The sequence below is a fragment of the Oryzias melastigma genome, linkage group LG12, assembly GCF_002922805.2.
Source record: "Oryzias melastigma strain HK-1 linkage group LG12, ASM292280v2, whole genome shotgun sequence".
Taxonomy (NCBI): Eukaryota; Metazoa; Chordata; class Actinopteri; order Beloniformes; family Adrianichthyidae; genus Oryzias; species Oryzias melastigma.
The window spans coordinates 25,701,734-25,720,889 of NC_050523.1; the positions used below are offsets into that span (position 1 = coordinate 25,701,734).

The 19,156-nt window shown below is 39.7% G+C and overlaps 1 protein-coding gene across 2 annotated transcripts in view; it reads right to left on the minus strand.

Moving 5' to 3' along the window:
- dcc (DCC netrin 1 receptor) overlaps positions 1 to 19,156 on the minus strand; it is a 309,299-nt gene that overhangs the window by 70,776 nt on the left and 219,367 nt on the right. The window contains exons 14-18 of one of the 2 annotated variants that reach the window (XM_036214404.1): positions 17,746 to 17,856; positions 16,413 to 16,607; positions 13,945 to 14,040; positions 4,154 to 4,326; positions 1,932 to 2,070 (exon numbers count right to left, since the gene is read on the minus strand). In XM_036214404.1, coding sequence (XP_036070297.1) covers positions 1,932 to 2,070; positions 4,154 to 4,326; positions 13,945 to 14,040; positions 16,413 to 16,607; positions 17,746 to 17,856 — 714 coding nt within the window. Of the gene's footprint in view, positions 1 to 1,931; positions 2,071 to 4,153; positions 4,393 to 13,944; positions 14,041 to 16,412; positions 16,608 to 17,745; positions 17,857 to 19,156 lie in introns of both variants that reach the window. The other variant, XM_036214403.1, reaches the window with a different exon arrangement.

The window sequence follows — 19,156 nt, forward strand, 5'->3', positions numbered from 1 at the left end:
TCATGTAGAGAGGAGGCTGATTAATCCAGAGGAAATGTTATTTACGTCGGTAGAGGATTTGGAGGACACGAGTCGACTGACTGGAGTCTCCCAATTCATTTTTATTTGAGCGATATTATAAATAGTGAGTTTTTCCAGGGACTTGCTATTAAAAATACAGAGTTTTCTTTTCCTCATCTTAAACCCTTAATAGAAATGATTGAATGTCAAACACCTGGAATGAGTTTGAACTCATCTACCGTCTTGTGTTTGCGTCAAATGTTATCTCTGTTGTCAGCAACGCTGCCTCTCGCGGCGGAGGCCTGAGTTCAATTCCCAGCTTCAGAAAGTGTTTTTATGCTTAAAAAAGAAAAAGAAGAATCGGCGAATATTTTTTAAGTCTTGAGAATCAAAATTAAATAAATGCGGCTACAGTTTCTTTTTTAGCGTGCAGTGATATCCGTGTGTGTGGGGGGGGGTTACCAAACTGCTCATTCATGCGATTACAGAGATTACTGGTTAAATTAGTAACAGATCAAAAACCATTCCTTACTCAACAAGTGACAAAATAACCTTCCTGACATTATTTATTCATTATTAGAAATGATTCAAATAACTGCAGATATTTTCTCTCTGTTCTACCGCTGCAGCTGTGTTGCTTTTCTTGCAGAAAATGTGCTCCTATAGTCGGCATATGCTTGAAGGAACTTATCAATTTACGTCGCCGGAAGTACAAAACTCGGGCATTTGCTCCCGTTGCCATGGTAAATCGTGCTGTCTTTGCTCCATTGATCAGGGCTTTTAATGGTCGCAACGCTCACACCTGATTTTTCCAGATTTACATTTTTGTCCAGATTATCCACTATTCATTTTTGTAAGTGGAGATCCTTGTAAAGTCTCCCTAGGACATTTTTTTATTTAAAAAAACGTTTGCGATTATGAAGATGCTACCCAAAATCCCACAACCTAAATGTCTTAAAAAGCCATTTTTTGTGTTGATCTGAAGCCTCCGTTTTCATAATCTCTTATGAGGGGGCGTGGCTTGTGGAGCTGAGTAGCCCCGCCCCTGACCCCCCTGTTTGATTATGATAGCAGTGTCTTGCTAGGGTAAATCTTCACCGCTGCTACATAAAAAGATTATTCATTCAAACAGAGTCTGTCTGTGACAGTTTGATTGACAGATTTAAAAGGAGAAATACTCGGAAATGTAAAAACTAAATGATTTCTTATTACATTTGTTCTCTTTCAGAAGAAAAATGACACACTGACATGTTAAAAACTCCAAAAACATTATTTTCATTGGAGGGGGACTTGCTGTTAAAATTAGTTGAAAAACTGGTTATTGGAACCCCGTGGGTAAGTTTGGAGCTGCAGTTGCTGCTGGAACTAGGCTGTAAAGTGAGGTCAGTGTGTGTGGGTAGATCTGTGCAGAAACCGAGTGGACTCCATCTGTTCACTCTGAATGTCAATGTATTCCAGTGGGCCTTGGGGAGCCGGTGGCATGATGCCGTTCACGCTTAATTGGGTAACAAATCCGGCAAACACGATTGTATACATCCTGAAAGTGATACCTTGACATTTTGATTTCAGTCTGCGGTGGGTTTCATTGTTGCAGACTGTTGTTGTGTTGTTGCTGAGGAGAGTGAAGTTTGCAGCGACTCTTCACTGAACCAAGACGTGATTTCTGCCCATTGTTAAAGTCCTTGTTAAAAATAATTGCAGTTCAGGGGGGAGGAAGAGAATAAAGCTCTACAAGTCACTTTTTAAGCATGTCAGTTTCCTGAACATGGAGTGTTTACTCTCCAAACTCCATAAGAAGAAAACAGATTCCAGGAGAAGCTGGACCCCCACTCAAGCACCAGCTCCTCATTATGCTGCTGGTTTTTCTGTCTTCACTGCACTCAGATTCATCATTTGAAGCTGCAGCTCAGTAGGAGAGGTGAGAACCATACCTGCTTCATACGTTGTGGCGTGTGCCGTCATGCTCCAGGTGCTGGACTTTCGACCTTTGGTGACCATGACAGCAAATTCATACATGGTGTTTGGTTTCAGGCCAGTGACGGTGTGGCTCAGAGCAGTGGTGTCTGCAGACTGAAAACACATTCGTGCAAATTAGAATCCATTTATTCTCTTGTGGTTTAACTTTACCCGTTTGCATCTGACTCAAAACCTTCTAATTACAGATGGAAAACAAACTTTCACATTTGTCTGCACACCTGCTCTGTAGCTGAGGATGTACTTTTTCACTTTAAAAATGGATTTTCTTTTGAGAATCACTGGCTTTCACAAACTGAAACAGCTGCACAACTTTTTTTTCTTTTCTTTCTTTTTTAATTAATGAGAGTCAAAGAAAATTCCTCCCTTTCAGACTGAGACTGAGAAAATGACACCTCCCTGGTGACCGGCCCTGCTGTTTATAAAACGCCGCAGAGTGGGTGTATTACCAGAACTTTTCTTTTATTGCATTTTTATGTTCATTTCCAGGGACTGGTGAGACAAAAAAAGTCTCCTTGAGAAAACTGAATTATATGACAGGAAAAGTCATCTGATTCATTTAGTAGAATGGCCTGTGTGAACCATGTAAGTGGTTTCTTTCATCTGAGAATGATTTAAAATATTTTGTGCTCACTAAAACTAAATTATAATTTCTTGTGGGCTTGTCAGACTCTTTGATTCTCTGAATACACTGATAGTGGCAAAGCCAACAAGGTTTTAGTGAAGCACACCTTTGAATGTTACTGCTTAAAAGGGGCTGCAGGAACTGCCTCGTCTGCTGTTTTTATTCTTAACAAGACTTGTATAAATAGTGTTATTGAATTAACTCATACATTTTGATGCACTGTAGATAACAGCACCATCTTTTTCTGAGGTTACACTTAACTGACTAAACATGAACGTGAATCTTACAGGAAGTCATGAGTGCTGTGGAGGAAGTTCAGGAGTTCCTTAGTTTTGTTCCACATTCATCACAATAGTGGGTATTTTACAAACCCAACTCTTAAGCATTTAATCAAACACATACATCTCATTTCATGTTGTTTTGACATACATAAAATCACTTAGACATACACGTCTGATGGTGCATCTACATGGAGCGTGGCCGGTGTGGCGGAGGCGTAAAGTTTTAATGTTAAGTCAATGTAAAGATGCAATCTGCCACAGCGCGGCTCGTCAACCAATCAGGGACTCAGCTTTGGGCACGTAACATTTTCAGTGACTAGATCATAGGGTAGAAAGAAATATTCAAGATGGCGGCTCGACGAGAAGATTTTCATCACGATCTTCCATTCATTTTCTCAACCCACGGAGATTGCTAGGTTCCTGGAAACTGTCCCAGTTATTGTTGGATGAGGGCGGGATACACATTGGCAGCGTGTTACAGAGCTCATCTAGCGAACAAGTTAGCTCTCCTCCTCAGGCTCCAGTAGAGCTGATAGCGATCGCTGCCCTCCAGGTGCCCAGCAGATCTAATCTAGTGAGGTCTACTGCCCAGACTGCGGGTCTCTGGGCAGTGGAACACGCTCTGCTTGCTCGCCGGTGGTTAGCTGCTGGCAGCCCGGAGAGCCAACGCGAGTGCCATTGTAGCACGCAGGATCGCTCTACCTTTATGGGCCTATGATGTTTTTATTATTTTCATTAAGACAATAATAAAAAGGTCCCTCAGTTTTTTTGTTATTTCCCCCCTCTTGGGTTAAGTTTAAGTTTATTTAATTCAAAGTCCAAACTGGACCACAAACAGACGGAAGTAACGTTTGAAACGTCGCTCTGGTGCAGCTCTCGCTGCAAAAGTGCAGCACACAGAACCAGAGAGACTCTGAAAGATCTGGTGAAAACAAACACAGCCATGTGCTTGCTGACACCTCTGTAGAGCTCTCCAAAACATGTAAACCCAATCTACTCGCTCAACATCATCCATGTTTTCCATGATGTAGCAACGATGAATTCCAGAACAACTTCAGCGGTTGCTCCGCAGCAGGAACGCCAAGGCGTTAAGCAGTAAATTTGAAATGCGTCAAAAGAGAGGTAGGAGACGTGAATTTGCATAAATGCACCATAAGTGATTTTGTTTCTGCTGTTTTACTACCCTTAGGTTACATCATAAAGGAGGTTTGCTCGGTTTTTCAAAGTTAACATCCAGAATCCTCCCTAACATAGATCAGCTTCTCCTGCTTACCTTGTATTTCCCACTTGTGGAGTAGCTGCTCTTCCACTTGACAGAGTAATACCGGACCTCAGAGGACTTCTGGTTCTTTGTCATGGAGTTGTCGGCCCACGACATCCGTACAGAGTCCGAGGACAGAGCTACAGCTTGGACCCCAACAGGAGGGATCATGGGAGTGCTGGTGTCTGGCATGGGAGTGGGGTATTTATCAAAGAGGTGGAAGAGGTCGTCTTCCAATGGGTCTATGGGGTCTGATGTCAGGCAGGTAACATTAACCAAGATGTAGAACAATGATAATGAAAATAAATGCAATAAACAAGCAATTGTAGTGATTTAGAAATGAATAACAAGAACATGTAAATATAAAAAAATGATTCAAGTTTGAGATTGCCATGCAACAACACAGGAGGGAAAAGGAGGGTGACCAGATGGAAAACAGGAGAAAAAGGAGAAAAGACAGTAAAGAGAAGTGCAGATCAGAACCTTTATTCTACACAGGAATTGGAGCCACGTGAAGCTCACACAGTCAGAACTTTGAAGATTATGTTTGTAGTGAGAACAACAAAATATCCCAACTCTTCAGGAGTTGCAGTGTCTCCTGTTCAGGTGTATCCTCTGTCTAGGAGAGATCAGGGCTGTGTGGGGTCAGTGGCTCCAGCCTTTAGGATGCTACTTTCAGGTGCATTCAGAAATATCAGCAGGTTTTACAAATGGAACAGTTGAGTTTGAGGAAGCATCTGAAGGCAGCAGAAGATGAAAACTGTTTCTAACAGACAGAAAGAACAGGTAAATTAAAGAGAAGCCAGACTTAGTGCTCCCAGATCTAACGGAACCAGAAGCAAAGTGGGAGGAATGTGAAAGAGATTCATACTCAGTTTTTTACAATGGTAACTATGTTTCTGGTCTAAAGAAAGTCAATGGATGTTTTTAGTATTATACAGTTAGGTAATAAAGGAGGGTAATTCCTTATTATTTATGACCTTTGGTCATGTTTGATAGACTACAAAAATGTGATTCTCAGGCTCATTAGAAATTAGAATAGACAGATACATTTAGGATCTACAAAGTCGTGGCTGGAATGATGGTGTGAATGCAACTTTAGAACGGCTTCAATTAGGTTTGTTTTATGCTTGTGCAGATGTGACTTTACTAAAATCATTATTAACCCTTTAACACCTGAGGGATCGTCGGTGACGCCTAAACACAAAATCTTTAACATTCTGTAACTTTTTAACTGTTAACACGATAATTCCAGTAGATTGAGAAGGAAAAAAGCGGCTCAGAGCCGCTTTTTTCCTTCTCAATCTACTGGAATTATCGTGTTAACGGTTGAAAATTTACAGTATATTAAAGAACATAAACATTGGAGCTCCGGCGTTATAAGGTTAACAACATTTGCATTTTGCACATCAATTTCTGCAACACTACTTTATAAATGAAGATACTTTTTTACTTTTAATGGGGGAAAAATTTGTATTTTTTACATTTGAATGCATCATATAAGAACAAAACTGGCAAAAGATGAATAATTATATTTTTAAATATAGACATTTTGAATGAAAGAAAAACAAATCTTTTCCACATTAAAGATTCTTAATGAAACCATGTTACAGGAGGTGACAGAACTTTTAGTTGAGGATAAATTGTATTGCATCATGCAAAGAAATAATGGAGCCCCACTTTCATTTAGCCTCTAAAAGAGTTAACGCTTTAAGCTCCTGACACGTCTGCTGACCAGCTCAAGGAAAACCATCACTGTAAAAGATGAAAAACAACTCTTGTGTTTTGTATGCAGTGTGTTGAACTGCTGAGAGAATCAACAGTGGCATCTAATGTGTTGTGTTTGAAGAGAAATGTACAGCTGCAGGCCAACAAAGGGAGTGAGACTGATGAGAGACAGAAAGAGATTGATGAGGGATGTGTTTGGGGCTGGGAGGCGAGCTGCAGCAGACAGTGTTGTGGTTAAACTGGTCGCCCAGCATCCCAATAAAGCTCCTGTTGAACAGAATACTAATGAGCATCTAGCAAGCTTCTGTCTAATTGCACATCTTGTGTACTTACTTCTACCATAGCATTCCACTCATGCTACATCCCATATACTCATTTTTGGCCCAGCTTTTTTTTTATTTGTTATTCTTTCATTCAGACATCATAGTATCGTTCCATTGATCTCTTCCTCTGATCCAAGTCTAGGTTTTAAGTCTCTTCTCTTTCGCCCTCATCTCAGTGCAGCTCGTGTTTACTCCTCAAGTTCCTCTACATCTTTCTCCTGCTGTTCTGTCCTCCTCTATCCTTTCCTTCCAACTCTCATCCCTTCTCTATCACATCCCCCACCCCACCCCAACTCTCTGCGGTCCTCAAGTCATTGATTAAGTGGTGGTTTGGCGGCTGGCTGGGGATCCGTTTTGCCTCTGCAGCGTGGGGGCGGCGAGGCGAGGACAAGGCAGTATATTAACAAGGATCCGACTCTTAATGAGCCGTTTTTTAAAGCTCTCATAAAAAGCTCTCCAGCAGGCTGCTGCCATGGCAAGAAAGCTAGTGTGTCTGTGGGTGTGTGTGTGTCGGTGTGTGTAGGGGTGTGTGTGTGTGCGTGTGTAGGGGCGTGTGTGTGCTGTCACTGTTCAACCTCTGTTGAAACAGGCTGAGTTTCAGCCCTCTGGATCAGTTCACTGTCTCCTTGCATTTCCATGTCAGACTACCCGTTCTGGGCTTTAATCCCACATTGGTCAACTGATCTTTAAAAATCTGCATGAATTCCCATGTATGATTAAATGTGTGATGGAGACCTACACAAAAACCTTTCCATATTCCGCACACAGCAGCTTTTCAACACAGAGTTGAAGGACTTCGGGATGAATGACCATGTCCACTAAACAGAACCAAACAGCATTGTTCCTGCCAAAGATAAAGTGATTTATATCAAACCATGATTATCTTTGACAAGTTATTAGTGTTATTCAGGATCCTTTAGATCAGGGGTGTCAAACTCAATCACAAGGGGCCAAAATCCAAAACACACCTTAGGTCGCGGGCCGAACAGATGAAACATTGATTGAACACTCTAAAACTACATTTTTTAAACTTTAAAACTGTAACTTTTTAAGACAATTATGAATAACTAAATAGCATGTAGCTGAAAATATAGCTAAACTTCAAAATATCCTATAAAAAAAAAAATAAAAAAAAAGCCTAAATTAGCAAAAACAGCTAGCATTTAGCTAGCGGCTGGATGGCTCAGTGGGCTAAGTATAGGGAGTCCTGGGTTCGATCCCAGGGTTGTCCACTGATCCCCACCCAGATTGGGTCCTTAGCCAAGACCCTTGATGCTGCTGCCTAACTGGGTCCCTGTGCCCCTCAAGTACAGGGTTGTGTCAGGAAGGGCATCCGGGGTAAAAACTCTGCCAAATCACTGATGCGAAAGAGTGAAAGAAGAAGAAGCTAGCATGTAGCTGAAATATTTGCTAAACTGCCTAAAAAATCTTAGTAAATGCCAAAATAGTCCAAAAACTAGCAGAATGACAATTTTAAAACTCTATAACTGCAACTTTTAAACGCATTTATGAATTACAAAAATCTTGAAATATTTCTGTTTTCATTTCTAGTTATATTAAAAAGTTACATTTTTAAAGTAAAAAAAGAAGGTGTGTTTTGGATTTTGGCCCCCTGTGTGATTGAGTTGGAGACCCCTGATATAGACTGTTTCACAGAACGGGGGGGTAAATGGTTCTCACTACTTAGGCTAGCTCTGAAAGACCAGCCCAAGGCCACTTCTCGTTTAAATTCTGTCTGTAGTTTATAGTTTCAATATGGAATTTTATATGTATAAGCTGTTTAGACATGGACGTGTTTGAGCAGTTCAGGTCACGCAGGTTTCTTTATTCTAAAATACGTTGCAAATTTTTCTTACAATGGATACCATGTGAGATGTTTGAGTCTCACTGCTCAAGGTGTGAATTGCTGTGAAATTGTCTTGAGAGGAGACTCAAGTCCACATTGAAAGTGTTTGATAGGTGACACCTGAGGGCATAGCAGTTTTACCATTTAGCACAAATGTCATTTTCTACCCTCTTCCAAAACAGCCGCTTTCATCACTGACAACAGGGATAATACTGAACTGAAATGACACATTGTCCCTTAAATGCAGGTCTGTCTGTAGCTTGGAGATGATCTGGAAAGCTGAGCTTCCTTTGAGCTCTGAGTTGTTAAAAATGTTTACCTTACACTGAGAAAAGATCTGTCACTCCACACTGCATTTTGAACAAAAGTGTTTCATTTTTAAAAAGTTTTGTCCTGTTTCATGTGAGGTGATTGTTGCTTTTTTACATCATGACTGGCCTAAACAACATATCGTATCATTAGAAGAGATGCGGCTGATGCCCAGCAGACAGCAGATCTGTGAGACTTTGATTTCGGCTCTTACAGATTGGTCTTGATGCCTCTGCTGGCCTCCATAACCATGACTGTAGATTTACACTGTGTAGTGTTTTGAGGGAGACTGAGTAGATACTGCTGCTCATAAGAATAAAGGGTTCCCTTTAATGTGCTTTGGTAACTAAACATCCCTCCATCTATCTTTTGAATCCGCTAAATCCCTTTCTGAGTTGCTGGAGCCTATCCCAGTTGCAGGTGGACAATGGAGGGGTACACCCTGGAGAGATCATCAGTCAGTTACAGTGCAACACACTCACATTTACACTTAGGGACAATTTAGAATCATCAGTTAAAGGGTAACCAAACAGGGAAGGTTCAGGCTGACTCCGCCAACAACCAAAATGTGAGTTCTCAGATTGAACTGCAGCAGATCATCTTGAAAATGTCTACAAGTTTAAATACATTGAGCTGCTGTCATGTGATTGGATGATTAGAAATGTGTTGGACAGATACCTAATAAAAAGGCCAGAGAGTGTAAGTGACATGACTAGAATTACTGGAACATTCTTCGGCTGGTTTGAATCTTACCTCACAGGAAGAGGTTTTACTGTCAATGTAAATGACCTGTCGACTGGGAGGCCCAGGCTAACATGTGGTGTGTCTCCGTCTTTGGTCCCTCACTTTTTAACCCGTATGCTTGAGCTTGGTGACGTCAGCAGGAGGCACAAACTTCCATACTTAACTTGTACATTTGGTTTTGAAATGTGGCTGGGAGAGAACTTTAAAATGTCAATTAAGACTAAAAAACAATTTTAATTGTTCCTGAAGCAGAGAGAGAGAAGATCCAGTTTTACTATTCAACTCATAACTTAAATGTGAGTCAGAAAGCTCTTTGTGATTTTAGATGCAGATCTGGCCTTTGAAATTCACATAAACCGCTTTACTGCATTTAACCACATCAGAAAGTGAGACCCAGCCTCTCCACAGCCAGTAGTGAAATATTAACACACACTTTTGTCAAATCTAGATTATTGCAATGCCCTTCTTTCTGGCGTTAAGAAAAATGCTGTTAATTGGCTGCAGCTTGTTCATAACTCGGCTGCACGCCTCTAAACCAGAAAGAAGTCAGCTCTAGGATCCATTTGAAAGGTATTTAAGTATAAATATATTAATCCTTCATTTTTGTCAGAACTGGTTTTAGTTGCTGATCCTCCCAGAACCCCTGGTCCTCTAGATCAGGTCTACCGGTGGTCCCAAAGTTTAGAACAAAACCCCTGGCAGGGCCACATGGGGCCTCGCCTGTGGAGAGGTCTGCCGGAGGATGTGAGGGGAGGGGAAAAACTGAAAACTATAGTCAACATCTTAGCTCAGCTCTAAGGTCATTTTTGTATTTCCTCATGTTTTAGTTTGATTTTATTTTCTGTTATTTTTGTGTCTTGGGGGGCTTTTATTCTGATCAGTGTTTTTTACTGTTATTTGCTATTATTATGTATTTTTTTATTTTATGTAAAAGACTTTGAGTAGTATGTAGTCTGTTTAGTTTTTAACAATTGTTTATATTTTGAAGCCCAATGAGGCAAATCTCTTTGTGATTTTGGGCTATATAAATAAAATTGAATTGAATTGAATTGAATTTGAGGTGTTCTGGAAAAGGAAAAGTCCTGTATGAATAAAGCTGAATTTGAATGTACTATTTGGCATATAACTGTGCCACAGTTAGATTACAGTATGTGACGGACAGAAAAGCAGTATTGATAACACTTCACAGTATGACAAAACATTTGACAGAGAACGTATTGAGATTGTTAGTTCTGCCTCCCAGGATTATTGTCTGAGATTTTCCATTATTGATCAACCATTTCTTTCATAAAGAGAATTATAAAGACATGAACTGCTGAATCAAGGAATTGAAACAGAGAGGCACAGGTTGTGTCCAAATCCCCCCTAACCCCAAACCACTAAAAAACTATATAGTGCACTGGATTTAAAGAGTAATTTGGACACAATACTCCCTACTTTACTTTTGTTTTTCTAAACACTGGATATGACATCACCGATTTCACAAAGTGTAAATTGAATAAATACGACAGTGAGCCACTATGTTCTGATGGTGAAAATGTGGATGATTTATTCAAATTTTACATTTAAACAGATTTTTTTATTTGAAATTGTTCGACCGCAATACATAGTGGTCTATATTTGCTAATCTAGTGAGCCAGTTTCATGCTAGTTTCTGGGAAATTTTGAGTTCCCTCGATTTTGGCATTAGTAGATTCGGACTGCACTAGAAAATGGGGAACGCACTATGTAGTGATTGGGGGGGGGGGTTCGGACACAACCATAAATGTCTTACTCAGGTAAATGCTAACATTTTGGCTCAGCACTACTGTACTGGATACATTTGTATCCTATATTTAAAATAATACTAATAAAAACTTCAAAAAGTAAACATTTCTATGTAAGACAATACAAATGTTAACACATGAATTAAACTTTATGAACAAACCTACAGCACTAACATGGTCACTGTGTTTGCTAACTCCAACTCATTATCTGTAACTACTGTTTATTTAAAGCAAATGTAAAGACTTAACAATAATTGTATTAAACATCCTCCGCTAATGAGTTTAAATCCAGTAGTTATAGATTTCAGATCTATAACAGTGAGTTACATCAAGAGCACTGCAGCATGTTGAACAAAGCCTAGCAGAATACAGAATGCTTTTATTCTTTTTTTTTTTTTTAGGGCGGGGGGGGGTGTCTTATCGACATCTGTGTTTCTTCATCTTACACCTGCTCCCATTTCTCTTCCTCTTTTGTCATGCCCTCATGCTCCATGTCTATGCTCCGTCTTACCCCCCTCATTCATTTCTCTGTTGCTCTTCCACACTTTATTTTCAAGTCTATCACATCCCTGTTTCTTACAGTGTCAGCTTTAACTCTACATGTCTGACCACATCAGTCTCCTGTCTCTTCTTTGTCACCTCATCGTATCTCCCTCGTCTCTTGTATTCAATGAAAAATTGGAAGTCTGATAAAATGATTCTTTTCAAAGCTCACTGAAGTGAATTGTCTTCACTGCTAGTTGTTCTTATTACTATCGTCACATCGTGAAGGTTGAAAACCTCAAAAATGTGACGTTTTCATGAAGGTAATAAAGGATTTATGTCCGCTGCGGGCTGCTGGGTGAGAAGAGAAGGGCCGACTGTTTAATTTATAAGTTGAAACTTGGCTGAGACTTGGACCCATTTCATTAATCTCACTTTTAGAAAGGATTTTCTGCAGGAAGGCCTAATGAGTCTCCATCGCAAAGACAGTCTCACAGATATGGTAAAAGCATTGTTGAAAGTCATTGCACTATAAATAAAACATCAATGCATTATATTAAAACGCTTCATAAACATAATATAAGGATGAGATGTGGGGGAAGTGATGTTTTTTTCTAAAAGTCACTCTTTTACAGCTCAAGCCACAGTAGTTATGAATGCCATCACTACAATCAGGCTGACAGATTGTTTGCTTTGCGGCTCCTCTTGGAGTGATGAAGAGTTACACGTAGCATTACTGTTTACTCTATAGCTGCTTTTAAACAGCAGCTCTGTTTGAATGCTAGGGTAAAACTGCTAATATGGGTTCTTACAAAGGCACTCATGCTAATCGTGTTTAAATATTTGATAAAACTCTAATGTGTTGCCAGGGAGCAGATCTTAGAATCTCACTCTTAATCTCCTGTGATTTAGCCTTTTCCTGCTGAATTGTGACCAGCTTCCTGACTGAATGATTACTGACCACTTACAGTGGGAGTTAAGTCTTGTCATGGAGTCATGGAGCTGCACTAATTCAACTGTCAAACATGACGCTAAGAAATTCTGCCTTAAATATCAATAGTAAGAAATCTTGATGTTCTTTTATCTTCTGGTTCTTGAAGCAACACATCAACTTTTTAGGATTCATTTGCAGATAAATAAGACAATAGTTGTTGTCATTTTTGATGAAGCTGACTGATTATTATCACTATATGTAACAATACAATATAGAGAAATAAGCTGCTACTAGTACTGAGTTTAGCACCAAGGTGTCACCACTTTTAATGTTTTGAGATGTATTTGTTTTTCTGTTTCAGGTTTTTGTAGAACTCTTCACAAAAAATAAACCTGATTTTTTTTCTAAAAATCATCTGTGTCTTCTACATTCTAAGATTAAAATCCACAGATATAGTTCCTTATACGATCAGATTAAAAACATTAGCTGGTAGCTCCTCCCAGATCCACCCGCAGGGTCAAGTGGGCCACGCAAATCTTTACATTGTACACCGTTCATTTATGATTTCTGATTTTCTAGTGGAAAAAACAAAGTGACTTGTGTCTTCAAAAAATGGTTATTGAGAGAACTGCTCACAAAATCCAGAATGCTCTGGAGAAGATCTTTTTATCTCACACTACCAGGGCTGGCCATGGGAATAGGTGGCCTAGGCGGCCGCCTAGGGCACTGTCTGCTGGAGGGGGCACCAAGTAACAGCAGAGTCTTTTTTTTTTTTACCTATATAAAATTGCTTTGAAATTCACCCCCCACCCACTCATCCCCTGTATTTTGGTGAAAAAAAAAACAAATTTAACTGGTGACCTAATGTTCTTTCTCCAACACCCTTAATAGTTGAAATCTCTCTTGAATCTTAGCCAATCGGTGGTGCAGTTGGTTAGCGGGTTTGCTATTAAACTAAGAGTTGCCTAACTGAAACTTTTGGATCTAAAACCCTGCAGGAGAAGCCAAGTTCTTTTTCGCCTAAGGCGCCATGCAGCCCAGGGGCTGTAAGCTAGAGGGGCTGTAGCGTCTGAGTACACCCTCTGGGTGGAGAGAGATGTATTAATGTTGCTGCGTTTGCAGACGCTGCACACAAGATGCATGTTCAAGAAAAAAGAGCCATTGTATAATTCACACAAATATTCAAATATTAAAGTTGTAGACAGAATTTCCGCTGTGGTTTATGTTCACAATTACCACGGTTCCTTCTCATCACTCACTTTACTAAATAGCTCAGTATAAATGGTCTTTAGTTTCAATTTTCTATTTTCAGATTCTATTGCTTTCTCTACAGTTGACTCAATTGTAGTTCAATGTGATTGAAAATGATTGTAACTCCCTCTTAAAGCTTTTTTAATTTGAATCTTTCCACCTACTCTGCGTACTTTTGGCAGTGAGGAGAGTTCTGTACTTCTTCCACGAACGTCTCATCCACTCACCTCCACCCCGATAATGATTTGATAAGTGAACACCACAGTGATGCCTGATTTAATGTTTGTTTTTATTTCTGATTTTCACATTGGCATAGCCTTCATTTTCTGGGTTGAGCTGCAATTTTTAAAAACATATTAATTATACAGCATCAGATGATGGATCACAGGGTAATTTTTGATAATTACATGTGTTCTTACCTGTCAGAGATCGGGTGACAGCGCTCTCATATAGAGGAACTCCTTCACCAGCATTATTAAACGCCTTCAGAGAAATAACGTAGTGTGAGCTTGGCTCTGAGGGGGGAGGAAGACGACAGAATCAGTGATTGTTTATGACTTGTAGCACAGGAAATTACCATTTTATGGCATAATTCATCATGCAACATTTGTGAAATGAATAGAGAAGAATTTAAAGGTCAAGGCCTTTTTGACAGAGCTAAGTTGACAAGCAACTCCTGTAACTTTCTCCACATTAACAAACATTTCAGACTACAACCGGATTTTCTGCAGGTTTTAAAGAAGTGACTTGTTTTCCTGATTTGAACTAATTGCCAGTCAGTGGTTCCTCCTGTGTCTTGACTGCTGATACACGACGCAACGCGCTCCCACATACCGTCAAACTCGTGCACAAATAAAGCAGACTCCCCCTCTGCTCCCCGGATGCCTTACCGCATGAATTAATGATCACTATGCATTATAAATGCCATGTACACATGTGCACTCAGTCCCATGTGTGTATGCAACACAATTGCTAGATTTTATTTTTTCATTATCCTTCCATTATCAGACCTCTGAGGGAAATTTTCAACTATGCATAAAAAATTCGTCCAATTTGTTTTTGTCTTCCTTGGCATGCTAATGTCTTGTTGTGCTCTCACAAGAGAGGATCTTTTCTCTTTTCAAACCTTTCCAAATTGAATTCTTCTCCTCAAGCATTTCCTATTAAATTCTTTAAATTATTGATCATAATTAAATAGGCATTTTATCATCAGGGCACATTAACAGCAGAGCGAAGGTCTAAGTCAACATTGATGCTTTGCTGGCTAAACAGAATAAAGAGGCGGAGCTGAAAGTCTCTTTTGTGTTGTAAATCCAGCAGAAATAGACTTTTTTGGCATTGATGTAATAAACAGACATAAAAAATGAACATTTTCTATGTTCTTGGCTCGCAGGAATGACACAACAGAACTGAGAATACTGCCAGTTGGCTCTTTAGTCAGACACGGAGCAGATTTATTAATACAATAAATCTAAGGTAGAAACCAACATTTCAATGTACCAATCTAAACACATATTTTTCAACATACTACTTTCGCACTATATTTATATTTTGAGATCTTCCTTAAAAAACAATTAATGGAGTCAGGTTTGACTTCGAGTGAAACTCTTCACACTCACTGCCTGTTTCACCACATACACTAAAACTGGTAAAATGATAGTCATGCTAATTATGCCTTCTGTTTTATTGTAACGTGTATGTACATGTATAGGTGCATTCATATGGATAGACCTCACGTGTCAAAGTCAAGGCCCGGGGGCCGGATCTGGCCCTCCAGGTAATTCTATCCGGCCCTCCAGATCATTTTATTTTATTGTTATTAATGACCCGATGTTATCTTGTACTTATTTCTAACTTGTATAATTTTGACTAAATATATTTTTAGGGAGAATAAAATATTAAAAGCTGTTTAAGTTGATTTATTCTGGAACAATATTCCTGCCTTTTTATTTTTTATAATTATATAAAAAAGTTAAAGTTTTAACATTTTAAAAATTGTCAGTCTTCTAGCTTTTTGACTATTTTGGTATTTACTAAGATTTTTTAGGCTGTTTTGGAGTTGAAGAAATATTTCACCTACATGCTCGCTGTTTTGGCTGACCTAAGTTATTTTTTTCTAGTTCATGATTATGTTAAAAAGTTACGGTTTTAAAGTTTTAAAAACTTCGTTTTAGAGTGTTCAGTAAATGTTTATCCTGTTTGGTCCGCGACCTAAGGTGTGTTTTGGATTTTGGCCATTTGTGTGATGGAGTTTGACACCCCTGGTATAGACAGACAGTAATCTCTTAAATTAATCTAAATTTTGTAGAAACACTTTTTAACCAACTGTTGACTTGTGATCCTATTTTTGCCGCCATTTTTCGAGTGTGCTCACAAAGTTCAGTTAATCTATTACTTTCAGTATTGATTGTATCCACGGTAAATTCATGAGGTTCCTTTCTTTGAACCTCACCTTTCTAAGATAATCTGAGCAACGCTCAAACTCTACATGAATGATTAGAAAAATGGCTCCGAATAGAGTTGAAGGTATCATCACTCCCTACATGCATTTGTGATATCCACACGACATTTCATTGTCTAGAATAATTACCAAACAAAGACATCAGGAAGGTGGATGAGGATTTCTAGTCAAAGTCTGCAGCAGTCATTCCGTGTAAGAATTGGATCATAATCAAACAGCCATTTATCTGAATCCTTCTCAACAGCAGATGCTTTTGTATTACATGGTTTTTACTTGATCATCGTTGGAGCATTGATGAGGGGAGCAGTGGTGAGAGAGACAAACACCAATCTGCATATTCATAAAGTGTGCATAGTAAGTAAGTGAATGTTTGTGTCTTCAGAGGAAGTTCACTGAACACGTTTTGTGTACTCTTTCTGTCCTTACCAAGGTTTTCAATGGAGTAGTATCTCTGCTTGCTGTCCACTCGGACCGTCTCAGCGTAGGGACTCCCCACCCCGTAGCCAATGATGTAGCCTCTAACCAGGATGTTGGGGCTGAGGGGCGGAGTCCAGGACATGATGATGCTGTTAGGAAGCGGTCTGACGTGCAGAGAACTGGGCTGGTCGGGCACTTGACTCTCTGCCAGGGTTAAGGGTGTTGGAGCAACAGCACAAGAGAAACACGCTTCAGAAACGGGCATTTTTTAGTCAAATAACTGAATATTTTAGATTATCATGATAGAAATTACAAGCACAATCCTTCAAGCAGCTGTGGCAAGAAAACAGTAACCTGTTTAGCACTGTAATAGGACCTTACAAGGCCTGACACTTTCTGTTATTCCTCCGCATCAGATTAGATCAGATTACTGAGCTCTCAGTCCCCACAGGCAGACGCTTCATATTGCTTTATTGAGTGATAATCGATTAAAATGAGATTTGTGTCTCCCTTTGTCCCAATCAAGAAACATAGTTAGTATAGATGTGTTTGTTGTTTTTATCTCTGCAGCTTCCTGCTTACCAGCACAGGAAAGTTCTGAGCATCAGCCTGAGGTCAGCTTTTCCAATTATTCTGAAAAGAATTATTAGGGGCCAAACACTGTTTGCTGCTCTTGTCGGTCTGGCTATCCATCCATCTAGCCACCCACATATCAATGAGAGGAGTTCCTATTAGTTTACCAACCAAAGCTTGCAAACTTAATATTTTATTTACAATATTCAATCAGTTTTCATGAAGTGCACATTATTTTGTGTAATTTCTCTCAAAAAACCATCTAAAAATTGATCTTTTCCTGAATGAGGTCCTTTGTTTAACAATATCCAACAATCCTGCGAGTTCATTTCCACTCACGATGCAGATACATATGAATGTGAATGTTCATTTTAGCACTATTTATTAAACAAATTCCAAGATTTATGTATACAAAACAGGAAGAATGCTTTATAAAAGTTGTAAAAATCCGTACAAACTTCATTCTCAAAACAAATTATTGCAAGAACTGTTCTCAAAAATAGAAGTTTTGGGCTTTTTCCTTTTGTTTCATGCATTTTTTACTGTAGCTATAATTTGTCAAATGCCCCACAATCCTTTTGGACACCCCCCACCACCTCCCACACACAATTTTCTTTTGCCTTCATTGCATTTTGTCCCCCCCTGGGACCAAACCTCGGCTGTATCTGCAGTTCCAGCCCTTTGTTGGTTAAATATTTATGTGTGTTGTGACAGTAGAGAAAGTTGCTTCCTGTTCTGCAGATTGCAGCACTCAGACGTGAACACGTACCGTCCAGGTCGTTCTCGGGGGTCTCTGCGGTGTACCAGTCACTGGCAGGCCCAGTTCCATTCACTGTCATGGCTGCTACCTGAAAACTATACTGGCTGCCCTTCTCCAGACCTGGACAAAAAACAAACACAACATACAGCAGTTTCACATTAATACTGACCTTTAGTTAAATGGTGCTTTGAATACATTCCTTCAGTAAAAACAATATAAGCATTAAACCACTCAGGGTTAAAATGTGTAAACAAAATGAAGGAGCTGCACACAGATGTCAAAGTCTGGTAGTGTATGGGAAGTTTTCCTGCGAACAACGGATTCATTCAATAACACAATTCATACTTTTTCATGTTTTTGCTGTGTTTTTTTCTAACTCTTTATTTTAACCCTAAAACATTGACGTACCTTAACTTGAGTGTTTTTGTTAGAACTCAGAGATGAACCTGCATTGATGAAAGAATGTATAGAACAGATGCCAAAATGTTCTTTGCTGTCTGACCGTATTGTGTGGTTGTCACAACAGAGGTGAGCATTCAGCGTTCACTGGTGTTCTGAGTGTGCAGAGCTGCAGCAAAGTTTAAACCAGCAAACAGTGGAGGACATGATAAAGATTTAGTGCACTAAAGCTCTGTACTTTGAAAAAGATTGAACAGTCGGTTAGATGTACAGCTGATGAGAGTAATCTGATATCCAATAGGTCATATATTCTAAACTTTAAGTTTGCTGTGTGGCTATCTAGTTTAGACTTAAACAATATTCTCTAAAAATTAAAATGTTTCATTAGGATAACATGCATAGTTGGCCCTGTGATAGACTGGCGACCCATCCAGGGCGTACCCAACTGTGATAGGCTCCAGCAACCTCATGACCAAGAAAGGGATTCAATGGATTTAGACGATGGATGGATGGATGGATGGATAGATGGATTGATGGTTGGATAGATGGATTGATTGTTTTATAGATGGATGGATGGATGAATGGAAGGACGGATGGATGGTTGGATAGATGGATGGATGGATGATGGATGGATGGTTGGATAGATAGATGGATGGATGGATGGATGGATGAAAGATGGATGGATGGATAATTAGATGGATGGATGGGTGTAGAGAAGGAGGGAGGGATGGATGGGTGGATGGATGGATGGATGGATAGATGACGGATGGATGGATGGACAGATGGATGGATAATTAGATGGCTGGATGGGTGGGTGTAGAGAAGGAGGGAGGGATGGACGGACGGATGGATGGATGGATGGATAATTAGATGGATGGATGGGTGGGTGTAGAGAAGGAGGGAGGGTGGACGAACGGATGGATGGATGGATGGATGACGGATGGATGGATGGACAGATGGATGGATAATTAGATGGGTGGATGGGTGGGTGTAGAGAAGGAGGGAGGGGTGGACGGACAGA